The sequence below is a fragment of the Myotis brandtii genome, unplaced genomic scaffold, assembly GCF_000412655.1.
Source record: "Myotis brandtii unplaced genomic scaffold, ASM41265v1 scaffold237, whole genome shotgun sequence".
NCBI classification, from domain to species: Eukaryota; Metazoa; Chordata; class Mammalia; order Chiroptera; family Vespertilionidae; genus Myotis; species Myotis brandtii.
In genome coordinates, this window is record NW_005358943.1 from 5,161,371 (window position 1) to 5,187,219 (window position 25,849).

A 25,849-nucleotide genomic window follows, 5' to 3' on the forward strand; every position below is an offset into this window, starting at 1 on the left:
GATGATGGGATTTGAGCTTGGGGATAGGACTGGGTTGGTTGGTCTGGCCCTTGGTACACCACAGTTATTAATCATATCAAAGCTTTCTATAGGGCCCTCATGGGCCTTTTTAAATATGATGCAAGGCTTATCACACCAGAAAGGGCTTATTTTTTCCTGAGGGGTAATAAAGCTAGCTTTACTTACATAAGTAAAGGATAATGGATGCTTTTCTTGAAGACCTCTCTATTATCCATATGGTTATGTCTGAATTTCTTCCTCTACCTTTTATGTGCTTGAATGTTGCTTTCAAATATTGATTTATGCCTTTCCGCTCTTACTCCTAGTCTACTCACTTCCCTACATATTCCCTTCTTGCAAAATACAATATGAAGGGGTAGGTAAAAGTAGGTTTATAGTTATGAGTATACAAAATACAGAGTTTATTCTTGTATTATTTGTTTATTCTTGTATTATTTACCATACAAACAACTGCAAACCTACTTTTTTCCGCCCCTGTAAAAGGAGGTTCTTATATATGCTTAGGAATTCAAGAGATCTGAGTTCTCTATGTTGCATTCTCTTGTTAGTTTCACACATTTGCTCTTAATACAAGCCTGTGCTGCCACCACCCCAACTATTCCTTTTTCCCTGTGCAGCAAAGCAGAATATTGAGACCTTTCTGACCACAAAAATAGCACTGCACATCTATTGAAATACATACACCTACACTTATCCCCACTCTGGACTGTAATGAACTGGAAAATGAAAAATGTTATATAAATCTAACCCATGCTATTTGTTGTTATCATTGTGATGGTTACTTTTCATTATTTCTGTTATTATTTTTATTGATTCCTTTTTACTTCCTCTCCCTTTCAGACCCAGCTTATGAGTTGGCTTCAGGCCAAACTTACATTCTCATCATTCCTAGTAGGAGGGAAAGAACTCCTCCTTTCAACTTGAAATCACATAAAGAATAACCTGGGGTAGATTCTGGCTGAGTTCCAACTTGAGCCTTTCTTTGAACCAATTCTCCCCACAGTTTTCTGGAGCCCTACTGCTTCATGTTAATGTCCCCATAGGTAGTTCTGTACTAAAATTCCTCCACTGTATTGGGTTTCTTTGTTTCTTTCTTGCACAGGAAACTGGATGCCTTCATCTATGATGCAGCAGTGCTCAACTACATGGCAGGCAGAGACGAAGGCTGCAAGCTGGTGACCATTGGCAGCGGGAAGGTCTTTGCTTCCACTGGGTATGGCATTGCCATCCAAAAAGATTCTGGGTGGAAACGCCAGGTGGACCTTGCTATCCTGCAACTCTTTGGAGATGGTAAGTTAACAAAAGGAAAGTGCCTTCTTAGCCTCTTCTGATGGCCAGTCCAAAACATCAATCTGATTTCTCCATTCTGCTAATCCCTGCATCTCCAGGAAAGCATGTCACAATACACTATGAGATTTGGGGGTTTGTATTAGTTTCCTAAGGCTGCCATAACAAAGAACCACAGAGTGGCTTAAACAACAGAAATATATTGACCTATAGTGCTGGAGGCCAGAAGTTCAGGCTGAAAGTGTTCGTTGGTTTCTTCTGAGGGCTGCCAGGGAGAATTTTTGCATTTCTACTGTCAAGTTCCGGTGGCTTTTCCCTTTGTGCATGTTTTTTCCTTTATATGCATGTGTCCAATTTCCCCCTTTTTTCAGAGCATTAGTTACATTAGATTAGGGGCCCACTCTATTCCAGAATGACCTCATTTTAACTAATTACATCTGCAATGACCCTGTTTCCAAGTAAAGTTCACATCCCAAGGACTTCAACATGTGAATTCAGGAGACACAATTCAAACTATGACAGGGTGAAAGACAGGACATAAGATTAAAGTAGTTGATCAAGGAGGTATGTTTTGGAATTGCAGGCTATGATCAAACCTCCAGGGAGTAAGAGAGGCTGATATAAGATGTTCCAAACAATCATCTCACATGTGGGCAAAGTGGATGGAACTTTGGAAAGTCTCTGCTCTGTATGTACCCAGAGAAAGGGTAGAGAAATCAACTTGTGTCCATCTACTCATTCTTCCCTTTCTCCCATCATGTTCTTTCAGCTGGAAGAGGTAGGCGGCAGACACCATAAGGTATTCCCCAGTGCCATTCCGGCAGCAGACTGAGCAGCCAACTTGCTTTGAAAAAAATTGCATCTCCTATTTCATTATAGCATGTTTTCTGCATCCCTTTTCACTTTATTGTCCAAAGTACCTCCTCCTCCTGTTGGTCTCAGAGAAGCTAATCCAGTTACGGTTGAGCAACTTGACTCTATACTTGGCCCCACGGGCCATCAGCAAAGCAGTTCTCTAAATTATGTCTGCAGAATCGTTGCTGTTAGGGATGAGATAAGAGGCAGAAGAGCACAGCTCTGATTTTCAGACTCAGGTGAAGTGGTTGCTCCACTAGTTAGGAGAATCACAGTTTGGTCAAAGAAATGAATATAAGATGATTTGATTGATGTTGGAAAGAGGAGGGATGACAGCTGGGCTGTTAACTGGACATTTTGGTGTGAGAGCGTCTCTGATTTTAGTAATAATAGAGATCTACCTCTGAGGAAGAACAGCAATAAATCTGATTTGAAAAAGTGACCAAAGCTCTAGTCAGATTGCACAAAGTTCAGATTTTTAGCCAAACCAGAACTATTGGAACAGGAAATTCCCTTCATGAGATTTTCAGAATGTTGCTCATCTAGAATTAGATGCATTCCAGGGCACGTGGTTTCTTTCATTTCCCTTTTGTTTAGGTTCTCTACATTTCTGAGTCCTAGTATGTAGTGAAATGGATAAAGATTATTGAAACCTGACATGAATTGAGTCCATCAAAGCTCCTTTAAGCAGTGTTAAAAGGAGGCAGGTCTGAATTTGGTGGTCTCATTTTATTCAAGCTCACTTCCCTTTACTCTTAATGTTTGTATTTTCCTTGGCAACAAAAGACCAGTAAGTCTGAGGGTCCCTAGGGAATCAGTCAATCTCTCTGCTAATCTCTGTCTTTCCTCTCTTAACGCAATTGCTTTGCACATTTGTTTAAGAGCAATTTTCTGAATCACTTGTTTGATGATGTTATTCCTCACTGTCTACAAAATAAAGTGCCAAATGCTTAGTCTGATGCACAAGCCCTCAGCAATCCTGCACCAACCTTTTTATTCAGCTTTCTTTGCCTACTTGTACTCTGTTTGAACTGTTCCGCATGCCTTTCCCTAAACAAGCCTTCAATTTTCCACCTTTCTTCCATTGATCCTGCTATTTCTGCTGCCTGGAGTGCATTTTCATACAATATACATTAAAATACACCCACTTACCATGCCCACCTCCAAGTCTTATCTCTCTCATGAACACCTACTGGCCACTCACCCACAAAATTACTTGCACTAATTTGAACTCTTGTTACTTGCATATAGTTTATCATATTGATTATGTATATACTGATTTACACTGGATAGATAATGGAGAGCAGTTAATGCCTCATATCTTTGTATTTTCTGCGGTACCTTTATTAAGTTTTCAATGAATACTTGTTGAATACAATGAATACTTATTGAATATAATAGTATTAATAAAATTACTGTTAACTCTCTATTAATTTTTTCTTTATGTCTTCCTGTCTCTTTCTCTCTCATGTTTTTCTCTCTCTCTTCCCCAACACCCCTCTTTCTTCCTTGTTTTTACTCTTCTGCTCTTTTCTCTTTACCTATTCTTCCTGCCCTGTTTCCAGGGGAGATGGAGGAGCTGGAAGCTCTCTGGCTCACTGGCATTTGCCACAATGAGAAGAACGAGGTCATGAGCAGCCAGTTGGACATTGATAACATGGCAGGAGTCTTCTACATGTTGGGAGCAGCCATGGCTCTCAGCCTTATCACCTTCATCTGTGAACACCTTTTCTATTGGCAGTTCCGGCACTGCTTTATGGGTGTCTGTTCCGGCAAGCCTGGCATGGTCTTCTCCATCAGCAGAGTAAGTGGGCTGATTTAGGTGCCTGGAGCCTATAAAAGACAGCTTAGTCTAGCATTGTGCAAAACCGAGAGACCCAGGAGGGCACTGACTCCAGCCTGTGCTGTTGAAGCAAGAAACCACATCATGTATGTTTCCCCAGTGGGGTTGCATGACATAATTTCCAGGGGCTTAAAAAACAGGTGCTGCCCTAGCCGGCTTGGCTCAGTGGATAGAGCATCAGCCTGCGGACTGAAGGGTCCCAGGTTCAATTCCGGCCAAGGGCATATGCCTGGGTTACAGGCTTGATCCCCAGTGGGGGCGTGCAGGAGGCAGCTGATCAATGATTCTCTCTCATCGTGGATGTTTCTCTCTCTCTGTCTCTCTCTCTCTCTCTCTCTCCTTCTCCCTTCCTTTATGAAATCAATAAATATATTTTTTTTAAAAGAAAAAAAACAGGTGCTGCTACTTTTTTTCCTTCAAGAAACAGCTTTCTGTGTAGGGTTTGGACATTTGGTTTTCAATGAGAACTGGCAGATCTATCAGAATAAAAAAGTTGGCCTTTTACCAAATGCCTTTCATCACCATTAGTTAATTCTGTATAGGCTGCCATAATAATTTAATCCTTTTTAAAAAATGATATTCCTATTCAGATAGAGAAATGTAATATGTCTCTCTTATTCTAACATACAAACGTATATTATTGTTTTATTGTTCCCCTCTGTGTTTTAACCATGTGTGAGTTATGGGGAGTTAAAGAACTTAATAGAACCTTCAGAAATAAGTCCTGACCCATAAGAAATTTACATTCCAGAAATGTCCTTAATTGGAGCAAAGTATAACTCTGAAGTTGCTATTTATTTAGACTTCTATGTTTCTAGTCCAAACTAAGGATTTATAACATTTTTAATATGAACATGTCACAAGGAAGAGTAAGAAAAAAGGAGGAGGAAAGTGGACTTCTCATTAAATTGTTCCATCTTTTGATCGTTTTCCTGTAGTATTTCACTGATAGAGAACAATTTCCTCGCGGCTATTAGTTGATTCAGGCTATTCAGTAACATTGGACCAGGATGACAGAATTTGTGGCCCATGAGTCATGTTGATTCCTTGTGTGGCCCTTCCCTAAGGTCCTAGATAGGGTGATGGCAGAAACAATCAGAGCTGGTGACCTGGAATAGAAACCCCATTCATAGCCCTTCTACATAATCAATGCCTCTGTCCAGGAAAAATGCTTGGCATTTTCTCCTGGCCATGATTAAGAATGGTTAGAAAGGAGGCCTGACAAAGAAAGTAGAGTAACCTTACCTTGATCTATGTTGCTGTGTCCTCTGGGACAGTGAGGCTCAGCTCATCTAAACCTTTCTTCTTTGCTATTTAGTTATCATCCTCCTTCCTAACCTCCTCTCCTCCCATCTCCATCCATTGGGACAACTTCCCTTTTCAAATTATCCCCCTTCTTTTAAAGACACAATTCAAACAAGCTCCTCTTCAAATACATTCCCTTGCCAGGGAGAAAAGTTCCAAATTTGTCCACCTTTCAAGGCAGGGAGCAAGATATTAGCAGGAAGTTGGCTTGACTTTTAGACTTGAACCCAACCCATTCCTTCTCCTGGGTAGTGGTGTTTAAGGTCCTGCATACAGGGAGTTCTCAATCAATACTAATTTGCTGAGATATTAATTAATTATTTATAAGATTGAATGAAAAAATATAAGAAGAAAAGCAGGAGCTAAAGAGAGAACAAATAAAAGAATTCTACAAGGAAATTATTTATTCCTATTTAGTAGTAGATCTCTGTCCCAATTCTTCCCTCCCATGGTGTGGGACGCAGCAGGAGAAAAATCTGTCTTTGACCCAAGGGCTTCCTAATTCTCTCTTTGAATTTAGTTCATGCTTGGCTCAAGAAGAGAACTGCTTAGCTGTTATTTGGTGATCAAAATTCTAAAAGCTGCTCAAAATTTGTCAGAGCTGGAAAAGAAAGGCAATTGTGAGCTACAGAGCTCCCCTGTGCTTTCCTGCCAGCCAGTGTGGCCAGCCAGGGCAGAGCAGGCTCAACATCTGTGGAGCGTTGCTACTGATTTCCAGAAGGCTGACAATATTTTCTGCTATTGGCCAATACCATGCATCAGCTTTAAGATGTGAACCCTGGGCATAAAATGGAACATCAGTTCAAGTCACTGAGGGAGTCAGGGCAAGAATGTCTTGTGATTTTATCCTATTTGTTCAAGTCACTTGTAGTCGTGCACCCTCTCAGATAGTCAGCTAGGCCACGAGCTTAGCTCCTAATATGCTACTTCTAAATGCAGGGAGATAAATCGTGCAAGCTTCTAGCCACATCTTTTTACGAGTATATAAGGCTATTCGTTTTATATTTTCCCTGCCTTTTCTTATCATTAGGCAATTAGTAGTGGGTCAGGCGGATTCTTTACAGTCATGTTTTAGCCTCACTGGAGACCTAATCCTTCCCATCCTGCCTGTTCTGCAGGGTATCTACAGCTGCATCCATGGAGTGGCTATCGAGGAGCGTCAATCCGTGATGAATTCCCCCACCGCGACCATGAATAACACCCACTCCAACATCCTGCGCCTGCTTCGCACGGCCAAGAACATGGCCAACCTGTCCGGGGTGAACGGCTCCCCGCAGAGCGCCCTGGACTTCATCCGCCGCGAGTCCTCCGTCTACGACATCTCCGAGCACCGTCGCAGCTTCACACATTCCGACTGCAAGTCCTACAACAACCCGCCCTGCGAGGAGAACCTCTTCAGCGACTACATCAGCGAGGTGGAGAGGACTTTCGGCAACCTGCAGCTGAAGGACAGCAACGTGTACCAAGACCACTATCACCACCACCACCGGCCCCACAGCATCGGCAGCACCAGCTCCATCGACGGGCTCTACGACTGTGACAACCCGCCCTTCACCGCCCAGCCGCGCTCCATCAGCAAGAAGCCCCTGGACATCGGCCTCCCCTCCTCCAAGCACAGCCAGCTCAGTGACCTGTACGGCAAGTTCTCCTTCAAGGGTGACCGCTACGGTGGCCACGACGACCTGATCCGCTCCGACGTGTCCGACATCTCCACCCACACCGTCACCTACGGCAACATCGAGGGCAACGCGGCCAAGAGGCGCAAGCAGCAGTACAAGGACAGCCTGAAGAAGCGGCCGGCCTCGGCCAAGTCCCGCCGGGAGTTCGACGAGATCGAGCTGGCCTACCGCCGCCGGCCGCCCCGCTCCCCGGACCACAAGCGCTACTTCAGGGACAAGGAAGGGCTACGGGACTTCTACCTGGACCAGTTCCGCACCAAGGAGAACTCGCCCCACTGGGAGCACGTGGACCTGACTGACATCTACAAGGAGCGGAGCGACTCGGTCAGCGGAGGCGGGCCCTGTACCAACAGGTCTCACCTCAAACACGGGGCCGGGGACAAACACGGCGTGGTCGGCGGGGTCCCGGCGCCTTGGGAGAAGAACCTGACCAACGTGGAGTGGGAGGACCGCTCCGGGGGCAACTTCTGCCGCAGCTGCCCCTCGAAGCTGCACAACTACTCCTCGTCGGTGGGAGGGCAGAACTCGGGGCGGCAGGCGTGCATCCGCTGCGAGGCTTGCAAGAAAGCGGGCAACCTGTATGACATCAGCGAGGACAACTCCCTGCAGGAGCTGGACCAGCCGGCGGCCCCGGTGGCCGTGACGTCCAACGCCTCCACCACCAAGTACCCCCAGAGCCCCACCAACTCCAAGGCCCAGAAGAAGAACCGGAACAAGCTCCGCCGGCAGCACTCCTACGACACCTTCGTGGATCTGCAGAAGGAAGAAGCCGCCTTGGCCCCGCGCAGTGTGAGCCTGAAAGACAAGGGCCGGTTCGTGGATGGGAGTCCCTACGCCCACATGTTTGAGATGCCAGCTGGCGAGAGCACCTTTGCCAACAACAAGTCCTCAGTGCCCACTGCCGGACACCACCACAACAACCCTGGCGGCGGCTACATGCTCAGCAAGTCGCTCTACCCTGACCGGGTCACGCAAAACCCTTTTATCCCCACTTTTGGGGACGACCAGTGCTTGCTCCATGGCAGCAAATCCTACTTCTTCAGGCAGCCCTCGGTGCCAGGGGCGCCAAAAGCCAGGCCGGACTTCCGCGCCCTTGTCACCACCAAGCCAGTGGTCTCGGCCCTTCATGGGGCTGTGCCAGGCCGTTTCCAGAAAGACATCTGTATAGGGAACCAGTCCAACCCCTGTGTGCCTAACAACAAAAACCCCAGGGCTTTCAATGGCTCCAGCAATGGTCATGTTTATGAGAAACTTTCTAGTATTGAGTCTGATGTCTGAGTGAGGGAAGAGAGAGGTTAAGGTGGGTATGGGAGGGTTGGGCTGTGGGCCTGCGGTGGTGGGCATGTCACGGAGGGTGACGGGGGTGAACTTGGTTCCCATTTGCTCCTTTCTTGTTGTTTTAATTTATTTATGGGATCCTGGAGTTCTGATTTTTCGGAGGGCAACCCTGGTGACCAGCACCATCTCACCTCCCTTTCCAGTTCGCTCCTCCTTTCCCCATCTGTCAGTCATTCCCGTTCCCAAGAGAGGATGCAGTGGGTTCGCTCAGCAAGGGAGGCCAAAGTGGAGAAAGGAAGTGGCTGCTTGTGAGCTTCCTCCTAGCATGGAAGGACTCTGTCACCCACTTCGAGTGAAGCAAGGAGAAGCAAAAGGAGGCCACGGGAGCACAGGATAGCTCTTCCCAAACTGATCTTTATGTTTAGATGAGGCAGCAAAAGCATTCAAATAAGACCATTTAGCATACTTGCCTGTGAATGAAGAGAGGCTTTTGCTAAATTCTTGTGGCTTTGATGGCATCTGTTTAGGGATCACGTGCCAAGCAGAGGCGGGAAGGCCATGTGTGTTGGTATATAAGCCAAAATGTTTGCTTCAATTCCATAAGACTCATTAGTGGTGAACAAAGGTCATTGGTGGATGATGGAAAGTACATCATAGCAATCTTTCATGGTGCCTTAGAGGCAAGAGAGGGTGGACTGACTGCGTGTGCATGTGTGTGCAAATACACTTGCACATAGGTGATCTGTACACACACAGAGTCTGGGGCCTATAAGTGTAGAGAAGGCAACCAAGCCTCATGTTTCTTTCAATATTCCTCAGCAGTGTGCTTGTTTTGGCTTATATACAAACAGAGATGGTCATATGTTACCTGAATGTTGGCTGTCTCATCCCTTCACCCTTCCTGAATGAAGAGAATGGAAGTTCTTGTCAGAGAAGATTCTGTGGTCTAGACAAAAAGTGGTAAACAATCCTACAAGAGCAAGGTACAAAAGTGATTTCTCCAGCTGCCAATACTTTCAACTGGTTTTGGCCAAGAACTTTCCAGGAAGGCTAAAGGGAAGTAGAAGTAGCCATGATCCTCTAGAGAGCAAAAGATTCTATAAAGCTCTCTTGAGCTTTAGACCCTCAGCTGGTCAGGGTTTGGGGAGGAGCTAAGTAAGGCTTTGGAAAATAGGGGAGTAGTTTGTGGTAGGGTAAGTGAGAGAGGGGGATGTTTTCAATGCTTTGATCCCTTCTTACTTAACCTGGAGCTAGGAGAGCAGGCTTGTTCCCTCAGAATCGATCACAACTGGTAGGTAATAGGTAAGAGGCATGAGCTCGCTCATGAGTATAGCTCAGGAGTCATGGAGGGAAGGGAAGAGATTTGGAAGTGGGGAGGAGAGGGGTACACCCCTACTAGCCATTGGGTCTGGCTCCCTGAGAATGTGACATTGAGCCCAATGTGAACACTCTCGGTAGAAGCCCTTCCACCTTCCTGCAACACCTCCTTTCTCTCCCAGAGTATACCATTCAAGAATAAAATATATACATGTAGAAAAATTCCAAGAATGAGGGTACTGGCAGATGTGATGCCCCTTTCACTGAAAGTCGGAAACTTGAGAAGGGAAACGAATATTTGTCACTGCCGGTCCTGAAACTCTGGGTCGGTTCCGCTGTCCTGCCACCCTCCCCTTACACAGGTGGCAGCCACAGAGCTCGGTCTGTTTGGAAGCTTGACTGCAGGACCTCCATGTTGCACACAGGACACACAAACCAGAAAGGTGCTCATCCTCCTCTGGAAGGAAGCTGCCATGTCTCTTCAAGTCACACCCTCCAGGGCTGCTCTTTGCCTTCTGTTTGCCCTGACTCACCACCCTTCCTCATTCCCCACCCTTGACTGCTATCCCCACCCTCCTCCTTGATTTTTTACCTCAGTATCTTTCATTTTAAAGCCAACTGAAGGCCTTGTAAAGCTTTGTTTTCTTTCTAAAATGAACCTGGGGGCAAGGGGCTGAACCTCTCACAAATTTGGAGAGAGGAGCACGGAGTGCTTTACTTTAGATTCAAGGAAAGACTTTGAGAGAGAGGACAGAGGGTGTGAGACGTCTCCAGGAGGAAGAAGGAGAAGGGCCATATAAACATTGCTTCACCCTGACTCTGTCCAAGGTCAGGGGCTCCTCCCTCACTCTTCCTCTTACCTCACCCCGTTCAAATAAAAAACCAAACCAACTAACCTAGCGAACAGCAATCTAGAACAAAGGGGGCTCTGTTGGTCTCCACTGGTGACAGAAATCAAGATGGTGTTTATTTCATATGTAAATATTTTGTTTTCTAATTAATTTTGTATAGATAAAGTGTTCTCTTGTGAGTATTCAGGGTGTTGGGCTGGAGGGGGTGGGGTGGGGCTGGGAATGAAGGGGGGAAAGTGTTCTGTTACGGGTTTTCATTTTCCATTGGGGAGAGTGTTTGTATGGCTTTTGCTTCAGGGTGTCTGGAAAAAAGTGAATGCGAGTGGAGGCCACTGTGGTGAGAAAGCCAGGGAGAGTCATTTGTGTCCATGTTTCCCCACCTCTCCGGTCTTATTGGTCTGTGAGAAGTGTTCATGCTCGTTGGCCTGGGCTTACTTAACACAGGGTCCAGTTTGGCTCTAAGCAAACCCCAGGTTCAGCTCCTAACTTCTAGGTAGATATACTGTAGATCACCAGCATTCCATGCAAAGTCAAGCTGGTGGCACCATATTTTACCTGCCAGTATCTAGGATAGGGAAGATTCTCAAGAGGGCTTAAAGCAGAATGCAGGTCAAGTTAACCTATCATTTCTGGTGTGGCTGAGAGGTTTCAGGAAGCTCAGTCCTAAGGACTCTCCCAGCAGCCCCCTCTGATGTTTAACAACCATCTCAGTCACTGGGACTCTTCTTTCTAGTACCTGGGCACCCACCCTCTCACTGTCCCCTCCCTCCCTCCATGGAAATCATACCTAGAAAATTCCCACTAGATCTACTTTTGGAAACGTGATATCTGGTTACAGGGAGGCAGCACTGGGTGCCTGTCTTACAAATTCACATGCTTTTCTGAAAAGATTACCAGATATGCTCAAAACTCAGTGGCCATATCATTCTCTTAGGTTGCAGAAGTTGGTTTTAGAGGTAGGAAGGGCATGTATCTAAAGGATGATGCCAACAGTGACTTTATATTTGTCTACCCTCATTTCTGCCATTGCGAGGGGGCTGTTTGCCTCAAGCCAGGTATTCTTAACCTGACCTTGGGTTAGAGCCAGGCAAATTGAATTTCTTTCACTGGACTTCTGACTTTGTGAATGACAGCAGCCTCTCTCTGTTTACCACAGGGTGAAATTTCTAAATCCATTTACCTGCGATATTACATTACTTTTTTTCCTATCTTCTATTATCAAATCTGTCAGCTGAGTCATTTTATTTTCCTTAACCCCTTCTTTGGCCCCAGTTGGTCATCTCTCTCCAACTGGATGTTTGAATTAGGACCAAATAAAATTTTCATGGCCTGCTCAAGAAAGCATAAAGAAAGGATGGCTGAGCATTGTTAAGTTCTAAGTGTTACTTCATTCCAAAATAACAAACCAGTAAAATGCATGAGAATGAATTCAGCAGTAAGCCCCATCTATTCCACAGATGGACAGAGACCCAGTCTATTCAAAACGGTGAGATTCCACAGTCACTATTGGAGCAATAGTTGTTCCAATTTTCTTCAGAGTCCATGTTTCCCATCTTTGTGTGCTCTATCATTTCCTTCCACTGTGGCAGTGGGTTGGTGGGTATGGTCCTGTATCATTCCTTTCAGTGGGCTGCTTAAATCTCAGCATTTCTACTGACCTCAAATAATCTGGCCCTTGAGTTTGCCTGAGTCAAGAATGTGCATACCCTTCAGAGTGATGCATGTCTAGTGGGTCTTGTAATTTCAAATTATTTCACTGTGTATTCTCAGCCAGGATGCAGGAAACATTCTCGCTGTGGATTCCCCTGTGCCGGCCACCCATGTTGTGATTGGGGGAGAAAATCCCAAATGATTCCATTAAATGTTGGTGGTGTCAGTAGTGCCAAAATGCATGTATACTGTGATAAAATGAGAGTCATCTATAATTAAGTGAATATCACCCACCCAGTCTCTCTTTGCATCTAAAGTTGCCCAAGGGGAAACTCTCTGCATGAGAGGTCAAGAAATGTGTAACCAAAACTGCAGTGTGCTGGTCACCTGCGCATCTCATTTAAGAACTAGAGTTTCTTTGGGATTTTGTTTGTTGTTTGTTTGGTTTAGTTAGTTAGTTCAAGATTTATGGACAGAATAACCAGATGGTTTGGGCAATAGCCTTTGGAGAAAGCTATTCTAAAATTACTTTATTCTTTTAATCCCAAACTCTCTATAAAAATCCTAGTCATTGCTTAACACCTGTATGTGTCTGCTTGGTGTGTTAGGAATGATTTAGATGTGTGCATAAATAATGCAGCTGCAGTGCTATTGATGAATGCATTCGGTGTTTCCAGGTATTATGGCCATAAATTATGTGCTCTCTGAGCCCAAAGCCATATAAAAAAATGTGTGCTCAGTAGACTGCCAAATACTTTGGTAGAGCATTTGCTTTCTTCGCTTGAGTATCAGAGACTATCCTTCCTGTCTAAGAAACTCTACATGGATGAGAAGCAGTTAAGAGTAGATAGTTATACTGGAATGCGTCTGGCCTTACAAATGGTATATGGTCCATGGTGTGATTTCAGAGGTCCTGGGAAGACCTTCACTTTTCATTCCCCATCCTTCTCCAAATACTGGCTTCTCACACAGATTTACTCCTTTATCACTGAGCTGCTCATCTGTCATTTAAATGAAACCAGGAAGGGTGATATATTAAGCCATATTAGGGATTTATACACTGAAATACCTAGTGTGCATTAGGTTTCTCATTTATTTTCCTGGGAATAAATTAATGATATAGAAGAAGACAGAGAGAGCAAAGAACACTGAGAGTAACAGAGTAGAGAGTAAAGACATAGGTTCTAGAGTATAAGCACATTTAAACCCTCCCATCTTCCATCTGCTTTTACTTAAGGTTCATGTGACATGGGATTAGGACTCCTAGCTAGGAATTATTTTCAATAAGCAGTCACATGAATATGTAGTTTATGAATTTATAAATTCAGTACCTTATAGGGTGGGTTAAGGACTATGACTTTTTCAACAGAAAATGGAAGACTGATGCTTCTCCTCCATTACAGGTTACTGAGTGGGCAGCTAGAAAAATCAATTGAATTAATGTTATGATAATAAAAAGTTACTGTAATTATCTGTTCTCTGTTCCAGTTCAATTAATCTTCCAATTTTGCTGAGTTGCTTTGTATATTTTACTTCCCAAACTCCAAAGAGGGTGCCCAATGATCCCAACACACACTTAACTAACTGTTAAGGAGCTACTGGACTACCACGTGCTACTTAACCAGTGGGCAATTCTTTTTTAGACCTACCAGATATTTGGGGTGTCACTGAAATGTAGATTTGTCATTCTGAGAACTTCTACTGATCTAGATGGAAGATTCCATTCTAATTTGGAGATTCCAGTATTACATATAATCACATGATAACAGAATACATCCCGTCTCCATCTCTTTCCAGCCACGACTCAATCATACCTTATGGGTCCTATGACTTCAAGTATATAGACCTATCTATTCTCATGGCCTAGAACCCTGTCAAAAAATCACCTTAAAGTCAGTACTATTTCCATGCCTTGGAGAGAGAGAAGTAGGTTAGTGAAATTTGGGGCCTCTCATTTACAATATTGAAGCAAGGAAAATGAATTTTGCCCAAAGAGTGATGAGTTAGGATAGCAATGCTGGAATAAGTGAGGAAAGTTAGAAATAATTAACCCTTCTCTGCCAGTGTGGCCATTTGCATCCATCTCAGACTCATCACAGAGAGTTTCTGGCACTTTTCCATACTTCTAAACATAATTGCCAGTGTAAGTCGGAGGGTGAGGACTCCTGATGAGAACTGAAGGTGGAAAGCAGAGTGGATGAGTAGAATTTCCCATAGCCTTGAGACTGGTGGATAGAATCTGTATTTTGGCAAAGGTAAAATAGATGGAACTCAGTCTAAGAGTTAGGATACAATTAAAAGCACAACACTAAGCCCACTATAAAACTGTTACTCCACATTTTAAATCAGAATTCTCTTTATTTGTAATTATTTGAGCATTGTACTTTAGGGGGTGGAGCAGATTCCTGTACTATGTAGGAGGGGGGAAAAATAAAAGCTCTTTAACATAGTTAAATATGTTAGTTAAATTAAACCAATGTTTATTGAGTATATACTATGCCCTGGGCTGGTGCTGTGAAGAATATAAAAGATTTTAAAATGACGTATATTATGTTTATATAATATATGAACACAAAAGTATAAAATATTTCAATGTATGTAGTATGTATCTATAAATAGCTGTGTATAAATTAGTATATTTATCCATGCAGATTTAATGTTTTCTGGTTTCAGGGTGTGCATCCAAGATATTACCCATTATATTATTTTTAATAACACTGCAGAGATTCAGCTTTCCACATAATGGCCAGCCCTAGATTTCTTCTTCTGAGAATTATTTCAGGTAAAACTCTGAAATTCCCTTTCTGGCCACAACCTTGCATTTTCTGTATCTTATCTACCTTCCTTCAAGCTCCCTCTGTTGTTCTGGTCCATAAAACCCTCTGACTTCATGTACTTCCCTCTTTGGTCTAACCCCATGTTCACCAAATCAACAGTACTGTCACCAGCAATGTCTTCTTCTTTCCTTCCATCTCCAAGGTCTTAAACTGATGCTGAAGAGCACAAACTTGACCCATTTAATCTCACCAGAACCCTACCCAGCTTGGACATCTTTTTATTTCTCCAATGTTAATTCCATGTCATATTCTCCAAGTGTTTGTTAAATTTCTTTTTCATTTTGCCTATCATTTTATCTACTCTATTGCAATAGGCAGTCTTTCCTATCATGCTACTAAGAAAAGATATCTAATTTATGAATTCTTATGTAACTTCTCTCTACTTTAAATTTCTTCTGTCCTCATTCATCTTTTCCATCTTCACTCCCTGTCTCTGGCACCCACCCTCTAACCTCTTCTAAGTTCCACTCCAGCCAATAATACTTCTGTCTGTTGCATCTTTAATTTCTTACACACACCTGCCTCGTAGCATCTCTAAAACAAATCTTACAACAATCTTGAAAAACAAATCTCTCAATCCAATTAGATTCTCGAATTCATGTACTATCTCCATTTATTTTTTTCACTTCCAAACTTCTCAAAAGGCTAGTCTTTCTTTTTTTACTTCCTCATCTAGTGTTCATGAACTGAATTTTAAAATTGGGCATCACACTACCACTCTATTGAAAGTATTCTATGGCAAGATTTCAATGAACTTCTTGTTACAAAATTCAAACCCCCCATTTTTTCTTGTTCTTCAGCCTCATGGAGATTAACCTAAACTTATGATGGAGAAGCAGCCCATTCTGGTTTTCATCCTAGCCCTCTGGTCCTCTCTCTGTGTCCACCATTGGTTTCTGCTCTTCCTCCCATCTCCTCAGCATTGACTTGCCGTGGTGCTCTGAGCTTGACATTCTTATCCTCCTTATCTCCAGTCTTCTGGAGCAATATCTCTGTCTTCTATGGCTTCAGCATTTCTTTGAATGAGAACAAATTCCAAATCTTCAGCCACCTTCTGTTGGTTTGCAGAGATGATCTTGGATCTGACTCAATATGAAGTTAATTGTTCAGAAGGTGGTTGGAAATACGTACATTAAGTTGAAGTGAGAAGTAGGGTGTAGGAGTGGAAATTTGGAATTCATCCTCATTTGCAGAATAAGATATTTGTCTCTTAACTTTCCTATACTGACTTGTTTTCCCACTTCTTACTTTACTTAAACTGCTCCAAACTCTCTCCTCTCTATCTCCCATCTGACTCCCTTCTTACATCTCCCTCTATACAAATCTTCAAAGAACAAATGGACCACTATATTCACTTTCCTTCATCTCTTATCCAGGAAAACACTGAATGCTGATAACACTTTAATTGTATCTCTCTAATAGCAACTATCACAGGCCATCTTAATTTACAGTTATTTGGTTCTATATCTCATCTCCCTTGCTAGACTAGATTATAAACAACCTGTGGTCAGGGATCATATATTTACTCATCTTTTTATCTCCTTAGCATCTACCAGTGCATCTTATATATGGAAGGCACTAGTAAATATTTGATATTATAAATTATAATTGAAAAGGAATCACTTTATTTTAACCTGAGGATACTTGATCTGAAGTAAAAATCTAAGGACGAATCCCTCTGAAGTTACCTCTCTATTTCTATACCTACCCACAATCACAGAAATACATCACATGCCCACATTTCCATGTTACATATTATTTCAAATGGGAATTTGGATTTTTCTAAGACAGTCTTCCGGTTAATAGAGAGTACTTGGAATACATGTATGCAAACAAAGTGACAGAGGGTGAGACCATGGAGGATATTGATTAAATGTTAGGTGTAAGGAACTTTTCAGATGCTTAGAGAGAGCTTGTCTCTCAGATCTGATAGACATGCAGCTTCAGGAGATGTCGTCACTGGAATATGAATGGCCTGCACTATCTGCTTTTCTTAGATATGGATATTATCTGTTTCCAGAGGGAGTATTTTTTTAAAACTTCTGTCATATTCAGAAGTTTGCGTAGTTAGCTCCCAATGTCACTGTCACATTTTAATTGTAATTGATCATTATTTTTTAAATCAAGGGCTATTTTAAAGCTCCTTTTAGCTGTGACCTAACCATCTGCAAACCAGAGACCAGGCCATTACACTGTCTCTCCTTGAGTTGTGCTCTCACTAACTTATAAATTGCTTCCACAAATTCACCCAAACAACACAATTGCACCTAATTTGATCTCTTTGCCATGAGCTCCCTCATGCTTGTGCATCTTCCCAACACACACACACACACACACACACACACACACACACACACACACACCATACACTCCTAATAAATAGATCCCAAATTGCCAATTTCAATCACTTTATGGAAGAACAAGGATATATTATTGGTAGATAAAAGTGTTCATTTAGAACTGGGTGGACTATTATACTTTATTGAGCCAGTCTTTTTTCTTCTCTATCTTGCCTGTGGATCACCTTGTGCATCTCCCAACACACACACACACACACACACACACACACACACACACACACACCATACACTCCTAATAAATAGATCCCAAATTGCCAATTTCAATCACTTTATGGAAGAACAAGGATATATTATTGGTAGATAAAAGTGTTCATTTAGAACTGGGTGGACTATTATACTTTATTGAGCCAGTCTTTTTTCTTCTCTATCTTGCCTGTGGATCACCAACACCTACAGGGTTGACAGAAATATCCAGGCTTTATGTGAAGGGAGAATTTTGTTTGTTTGTGATGAACCAACCTAGTTGTCGTGCCAACTGTCCCTGCTTTGCTCTGGAATCTGTGTGGTCTGTCATGTTCATGGATCAGTGCTGGGAGGATGGTGGAGCAGAAGACAGACTTCCTAGGGACAGACAGTCCCCTTGCTTAGACACATTCAGATCCATGTGTGCTCACATCTCTTCTTGACAACACCGTGAGCGAGGGTGGAGAGATGTGTCCTCAGTAGGGTGGGAATGGTGATATGTACTTTAGGTGATTCAGTAGTTTTTTCTCTCCCAGGGTCAGGAGCAAGGAAAATATCAAGACTTCACATCGGCAGGAAACATGGAGGCTAGAGAAGCATCCAGGTAGAACTCTTACTGATAAAAACACGACATAGTAAAAATACCCTTTCTTTGTTGTGAATGCAATTGGAGGTCAACCAGAGCACTTACAGCTGTGTTTTTCCTCATTCACTTGTCATCTCTTTGACTTATTACTGTTTCTCAATTTAGGGGTCTTGAGTTATTCTATGTCCTGAGTCAGTTTCAAGTAGCTCACCCTCAAAAGACACACACACACACACACACACACACACACACACACACACACACCACTGTTAGGATGAGAAGCTGAAAGAGCACAGAGCTTGAACACATACATGGTATTTAATGTTTCTAAACCAGAGTCCAACAAGTCTGGTACAATCAGCACTCCCATGTTTTAATGACAGAGGACAGAGCCTGCTGTGCAAAACTGGCTACTTTGGGTCCCAGAAAAGAGAACAACATTGTTACTGATTGCTCCTGAGACTCCTGAACACTTTTGATGATCAGGGAAGTTATATTGGTTATTTCTTGGTAGCTGGCACAAGAAATGGGGCACATTTTCTACCACCCAAAAAGGAGTAGAAAACTTTCTGTAATAGAAGTTGAAGGCTGAAATAACAAAAATGTTTTGAGGTGTCATTCCTTAAACAGTTTTAACTTAATTCCCATATAAAAGGCCCCGAGCTACGGCAGTTTGTAGCCTGAATCTTCATCTGTGGAGAAGAATGGAGTTTCTAGAATCACCAGCAGCCCACTTAGGCCTCCACCACCTTGAGCCTGTGGTACATTCTGAGTAAATTAAAGTAATTGATATGTGGATGTTGAATAATTTACCATAACCACTAAATGGCCTCTTTTGGCAGAGGAATATTATCATCTTTTAATTTTACATATAGGAAAGTTGGAGCACAGCAAAATTTGATGATTAAATAGGTTATTCTTGGCAGGCTATATAGGAAATTCTTGGCAGAAACAAACTTGTCTGAATTTTCAACTCTCAGCCTGGCCCACTGAGTAATGGTGCCTGAATTGTCCACCCTACCCTAAGTGTTCAGCATCTAACAGTGGAGAAAAATCATGGAAGCGAGCTGATTTATCCAAATCTTTCCAATGGAAATTTGTCTTCTTCTCACACACACACACACACACACACACACACACACTTCACTTGAGTCTACGGAACCAAGTCAAGTAAGAACAAAACAAGAGCTTTGAAAACCAGAAGGGGTAGAAAAGTTTCTATAATAAAGAGAAGTTGAAGGCCGAATAACATAAGTGTTTTTAAATTTTGTGGGGTAAGACATTGTGGAAAATTATTATTAATAACTTTTTATGTAGCATGTAATTCACGCAAATAAAAGCTCAAGAAAAACTAAGACAGAGGATTTCTTCCAGAGTGTTCCATGGGGAAGGCAGCCTTCAGGAATGTGTGCAAAGAATGCCCTGGTACTCTGAAGGTGTCAGTAGTTTGGGTCAGCCCAGAGTGAGGAAGGCCACCTCCAGGGAGTGTTCCCTAGATTCATCTTCTGGGGACTGCTACATAATTGAGTTAAGTTCCAACACCACAAGTTGGATTCTAGTATTAAGGCATGAGTTAGTTCTGGTAGCATCAATAGAAATATTAAGAAGACTCACATACAAATGAATTCCAGAAGGAAGGATCTATATCCCCCAGAAACAATAATTATTGCTTGCCTAAAACCTGAAGGAAGGGAGGGAGGGGTGTTTTAAAGACTAATAAAGATCTCCTGAGGATTCTTATGATATCTAGATTTTACCCCAAGATTAAAATGGTGATTTCTTTAAGCACCCAAGGGCCAGGGAATCCTGCAACCACCTTTTCTTGTAGTCTACCTGTTCACGATGAATGGTATCAAGCTGAGGAAGTAATCAGTCTTTCCAAAGAGTTCAGTGACTTTAGTATGTGTCATACAACATTCTCTTTAGAGATTTTGCTGATTCTAAGAGCAGTGAAAGAACTCTAAGTGTCCTAGCTTAACGTAGAATTTATTTTTCATTTCATCCTGTTCCTAGAGGGAAGATAGGAGAGGAAGTAGGAAGATGGAAAAGTCCTTAAATGGGTGAGTGGAGAGTCTTCTATACTATCAACTGCACAGTGTAGTCATTCCCAGAGCCTGGTTCAGAAGCCTGGCTTTAGGAGAGGATATGGGCAAAGTGAAGAGTTAAGTTTTATTTCTATGCCTGGGAATGGTGCTGGAGAGGCTATTAGAACCCTCTTTAAGCTCAAAGTTTAGAATCAGGCCAATTACAAATCTTCCTCTCCTTTTATCATCCCAGTAGGCCACATGAAATCATGATGGTGACATAGGAAGCTAAGAGAGAGGGGAAGGGCTATTCTATCTTGACCCAGGGTAGCTTCATCTTTCTCAGGAGTGTCATCACAAATACTTGGATCATAATGCTCCTTGATGACAAGTAAGAGGGCCAACAGAGCCTTTGGAGCATCTTAGTCCCCTGAGATGACCACTCCCTGTTATGCTATAGCTATATTCATTGGAGAAAAAATCAGGATTCATGGGAATCCTAGGGCATGAAATAACAGAGAGTCATTTAATCAAAATGACAGAGCTCTTGTGCTAAATTTTCAAGACTACAGTAGTAATAAAAACTGCAAGCCTTAAGCATATCTACCAAGAAAACAGTTTAGGGAAGCATTATGGAGGGACATTTTCACAAAGATCCTTATCTGCACAAGACTGAAGCCACTGCTAAGCCAATGTCACATGTAAAATGAAGGTACCTTCCCATTTGAAGTACATTTAGTGCTGGGCACTAAGTGTCCCATGGAAAGGCAGAATGGTTTAGATAAAGTCAATTTCAGAGCCCAAGGCACTGCTGAGCATCAGCCTCCACATGAGCTCAAACTCCTTCTCACAGCCTGGGGGCAGAATGTAATTCCTCTGATTTTATAGTTTTGATTCCTTCCCAACTAAGCTTGTCCATTTGATTATTGGCTTGCACCTTTCATTTTCTTGGCCTCTTGCTTCCTATAGCTTATATGAAGGAATCATCTGTATAATCTTGTTTGGGTAAGGCCTGGTAGACAAGAAGATAAATGAGACTAAAAACAAAACAAGAATCTTCTGGGGCAATTTTGATTGTATTGTGATTTCCTTTGTCTCCTTTTCAATATTCTTTGCCACATGATGGAGAAATTTATCCAGTCTGGTCATTACCAATCAAATATTTTATTGGCAAAGTTTGGCATGAAAAACGAATAGAATCAGCATATTTCATTTAATCTTGACAGTCTTTTGGTTTATTATTCTCTCCCCCCGAGTCATCTCTTCTTTGAGGCATTTATCTTCCTCTTTCCTCTCCTGGAAAGTCATGATTCCACAACAAATTTCAGTGGTTGGTGCTGAACAAAAACAATGGTAGTTGTAATAAACCAAAATGCCCATGTGAGCTTTATCATGAGACTAGCCTTCCAAATTTCTCACCTCACAGCCTTCTTGGCAGCTCTCCTGGTTCCCCTTCAGGTCTTGGTTCCCCTCCTCACCTTCTTTCCTATAAAGGTGGGATGTATTTCTTAAGCTGCATTATCATCTATCCTATTAGATTGTTAAAAGAAACCCTTGGTAGTAATTTCTCATGGTTTTCTCACTATATTTTAACTTGGGAAGATGGAAAAGGTAAAAAGAATGATAAGCACACAAGTAAGGTTTTATTACCAGATATTTCAACTCAAGGTCAAGTGCTGGGGAAGTGGGTGACCTCCAGTGATAGCCTGCGGTTTTGCTAGTGGAGACGGGTGTGCTCTGGAATATTAAGCAACTTCTGTGAGAGTATGCACCAGGGCTTTGACCGAGGTACCTGTCATGTGCATGAAAGCATTTTGTGGTTGTTATAGTCTTCCCTTTTTTATTGTTGCAAAGCACAGGTCCTGCACGATGGGAGAGGCTTGAGTTTCAGTTTGAACATGCTGGTGACAGAACTTTTTATAGGGTGGACAGGGAGCGACCACCATGTTTCTAAATGTATTTCACCCAATGATCTGTTGTTGCACATTCTTTCTTTAACCATTAATATTATGTCTTCTGTTGAAATGAGAGCAAGAAGGTGGACTAGGAAACAGATTCAGTGACAAGCAGACAGAAAGCTTTGTTCTAAAAAGAATGCTCTTCACAGAGCTGAGAAGAACCTAGAAGCAAGGAAGGGAGAAGCCAGGGCAGAATGGTTTGGGGTAAAGAGACAATGACCCTGGCATCCCGATGTTCTGGTTTACTCTGTAAGAAGTATGTTTGCTGTTCCCTATCAGCTCTGGCAGAAGGAGAAGCTGTGCTGCTGATGATTATGCAGGAAATGGTGACAGCCTGACTTTAGAGAGAGGCATTGTCTTCCAGGAAGATGCTGATGAGCATGACACCTTACCTTTTCCAAACCTTGTCTACAAATCTTTAGGGCAGCCCCTCTCAAATGATTTATAGTCTCCAGTTAAGAATATTCTGAGTAGAAGGCCATTATGATTACACTTACTTAAATTGGGAAGCCAAGGGCAGTGTGGGGAGCAAAACACATCTGGGGAATAGAGTTAGTAGAACCTTTTGCTCAGTTTTGGAATGATTTTGGATCACAAAGTTAGGTGACCTCTGAGAAAGAAAATCTTTAAATAAGATTATATCTCCCCATCTCCAGTGAAAACACCAGGTTTATAATCTGATTACCATTTACTTCAGGAAGGAAATGGGTCGATTAAATTACAAATAAGCATTTACAGATTGATTTCATCCTGAGTATTACACATATTAACATGGAATTTACTGACTCAGACATGATCTTTTAAGCTATAAAATATTATTGAAGGGCAATAGATCAGATGTTCTGAGCTAAAACGTTAACTAATCCTCTGAAACATTCAGAGTCTCTATAAATTCTATTGTATACACAAAGGATTTGGGAGTTAGGCAACAGAAGGAGAGGTTCAGAGAGCTGTTGACTGAGACTCGAGGTCATTTCTTAATGATTAAAAAATGATAATAAACCTAAATCTTCACTTTATAAGAGAGCAGAGAAAATGAGCTCTATCCTCATTTAGATATTTGGTTAAAATTTAGAATAAATATCCAGAATTTTTTCCTGAAATCTTCTTTTGGAGAGATTTGGCCTGCAGTGTATGAGAATGTTTTGGAGAGATGATTTAATCACATATTGATATTTATTGCGTGGGAACCCCATGCCAGGGATACAAAGGTGAACAATCAGGCCCTCATGAAGGTTACATACTGAAAGGAAATAGACAATAAACAAATAAACATATTTCATGTCAGAGATTGCAAAGTGCTGTGAGAAAAATGAGGCAGATTAAGGGAATAGGAGATTATGATTGGGTATATGGTTGTTACTTTTTATAGGGTGGACAGGAGAAGCTTCTATAAAAAAAAGTAATATGTGAGCAAGGCTTAGAGGGAATGAGCCTTGGGGCTTTCTATGTGAAAGGCTTTTCAAGTGAAAATAACTACAAAGGCTGTGTGGTTAAGCCCCATGCTTAGAGTACTTGAGGAAGAGCCAGGAGGCCAATACTTGAGGACAGAATGTGAGAGGTGAGGCCAGGTAGGTGTTATTGACCCATAAGTCTTATACGCTAAATACTGGTAAATATTTGGGTTTCTACTAAGAGCAAGATGCAAAGTCACTAGAAAGTTCTGGGTAGAGAGTGATGTGAACCCAGACTTCCATTTAAAAGGAAGCATTGTGACTGTTGTATTGAGAATATATATTGTGAGAGGGTGGGCAATAGAAAAACAGCTAGACCAGTTAGTAGGCTACTGCAATAATCCAAGTCAATGACTATGGTGCTAACAAAGGAAGTGGTGAGAAGTGGTGAATTCTGGAAATATTTTTAAAGGTTTGCTGATGAATTAGATATCAAGTAAGAGAAAGAAAAGAATCAAGAATCACCCTAGAATTTTCAGCCTCAGCTACTGGAATTTTGGAGTCACCATTAATAAGATAAGAATCCTGCAAGTGAAGTAGATTGCGAAAGAGAACCTTATAGCAATATGCCCATCAGACATCCAAATGGAAATGTTGATTGGCTATATGAACCTGGAATTTAGGAAAGAGGTAGAACCTGAATATATAATTTATAATTCATAAGCATTTGGATAGTACTGAAGCCTTGAGGCTGGATCTAGGGAGTGAGTGCAGATAGAAGAGAGCTTCCAGCATGTTCAGAGCCCCAGGAGATGAGCCACTGGGAGAAGTGGCCAGGGGTAAGTCAGGCTCTACTGAGTAGAATAAGATAATCTGCAAACATGTAGATCGCTCCATTGATGACCTGGAAAAGTTTAGCGGATTGCTAGGGACAAAAGCATGATAGGGGCGGGTTCAAGAAAGAGTGGGAGCACAGAAAATGAAGACAATATGAATAGGCAACTATTTCAGTTTGGCTATACTGATCCGAATGATCCAAAAGAGAGGGAAAATGATTATTTCAGTTTGGCTATAAAGGGAACATGGTAGATGGTAAAGGATGTTAGGTCCAAGGAGGGATTTATTTTTTTTTAAGATGGGAGAAATTATACCTGTTTTATACTGATCCGAATGATCCAAAAGAGAGGGAAAATGAATGATGTTTAAGGAGATGGGATAACTACTGGAGTGATGTTTTTGATGAAGTAAGAGGGATAGCATCCAGGGCACAAGTAGAGGGATTAGCTTTATGACTCTCCCTAAAGGTTGTTATAGTAGTAGCAGGCAGATAGTATATTTGGACACAAATACAAGTGCATTGGTAAATGTGATAGTGGGAGTATGTATTTTCTGAGTGATAATTTTTTGGTTAAACACAAAGGGATTTTGTCAATTGAGGCTGAGTATTGGGGAATGGATATTGGAGGTTTGAGAAGAGAATAAGTCATGAATTACTTATAGAGCTATCTAACAAGAGTAAAGAGACAAAGGATATGTAAGAGACATGCTGAGTGGCATGAAGCATTTACTTGAGGTTCCTATGGTCCTGAGTTTGAAAGAAATTTAAGAAATTTTCTTCAGCTACTTTTATCTGCTTTGATAGAGTGGTGAACTGGATTTAAGCAGGTTTGAGGGTTAACCAGGTGAATCCAATGAAGGCAGTAAGAGACACGGAGTTAAGGGCAATGCAAAGTCAGCATTAGGGAATTAGGAATAATGAAGTCTGGTTGGGGAAAGGGATTGAGATGCAGGCTGGAGTCTCAAAATTATTGAATCAGGTTGCAGAAGAAGTAATCTGGAAACTGAGTTAGAGAGTGGGATACTGAAGGCTTTGATAATGGAGAGGTTGTATTTATTGGTAGGGATGTAATCTGGGGTCAGTGTGTGTGGGGGGGAGGGGGGGGCTGAGATTAGGTGTTGGAAAGGTTATTGAAGGAACAGAGGCCAAGGAACTGAGAGGCCAGGATATAGAAACAACAGTTGTTCATCTGACTCTCAAAGTCAACAAAAATTATGATGAGAGTGGTATTGAGACAGTGACAGGAATATCTAAATTACTGCTTCAAATAAAGGAAGCATCTAGTATAGTCTGATATGCTTCAAAGCTGAATTGTTGTTTTGGCTTGATTTTTAAGGAAGAGGGAAGGGAAGATAGTCCAAAAGTGGCAAGGAAGGCGCCTATTCCACCTCTAGGCCCAGTGGCATGGGGAATGTGGGACAGAGATGCCTGCCCCTGAGAGGATCCCCAAGGAAGGGACACATTTCAGTGAAAGCAAAGAGGTAACATTTATTGTCAGGATTGTGGCTGATGAACCCTGGATTCAGGGAAAGATTTGGGGAGTTCATAAAAGATGGGAAATGAGCACAGTTGGGGGAGGTACC

General features: G+C 42.2%; 1 protein-coding gene and 1 long non-coding RNA gene across 6 annotated transcripts in view; one reads left to right on the forward strand and one right to left on the reverse strand.

Annotated features, from left to right (window-relative positions):
- Positions 1-24,399, forward strand: part of GRIN2B (glutamate receptor, ionotropic, N-methyl D-aspartate 2B) — a 441,978-nt gene extending 417,579 nt beyond the window's left edge. For 4 of the 5 annotated variants that reach the window (XM_014540193.1, XM_014540194.1, XM_005866798.2 and 1 more), the window contains 3 exons: positions 1,124-1,311; positions 3,729-3,967; positions 6,430-10,531. In XM_014540193.1, the coding sequence (XP_014395679.1) occupies positions 1,124-1,311; positions 3,729-3,967; positions 6,430-8,268 (2,266 nt within the window). In that variant the 3' untranslated portion in view covers positions 8,269-10,531. Of the gene's footprint in view, positions 1-1,123; positions 1,312-3,728; positions 3,968-6,429; positions 10,532-18,002 lie in introns of those variants that run through there. The other variant, XM_014540192.1, reaches the window with a different exon arrangement.
- Positions 16,139-18,007, reverse strand: LOC106726192. Its single transcript, XR_001362209.1, has 2 exons — positions 17,668-18,007; positions 16,139-17,447 (listed from the first exon to the last, which is right to left on the reverse strand). It is a non-coding gene; the product is annotated as an uncharacterized LOC106726192 (long non-coding RNA).
- Positions 24,400-25,849: the final 1,450 nt, after the last annotated feature.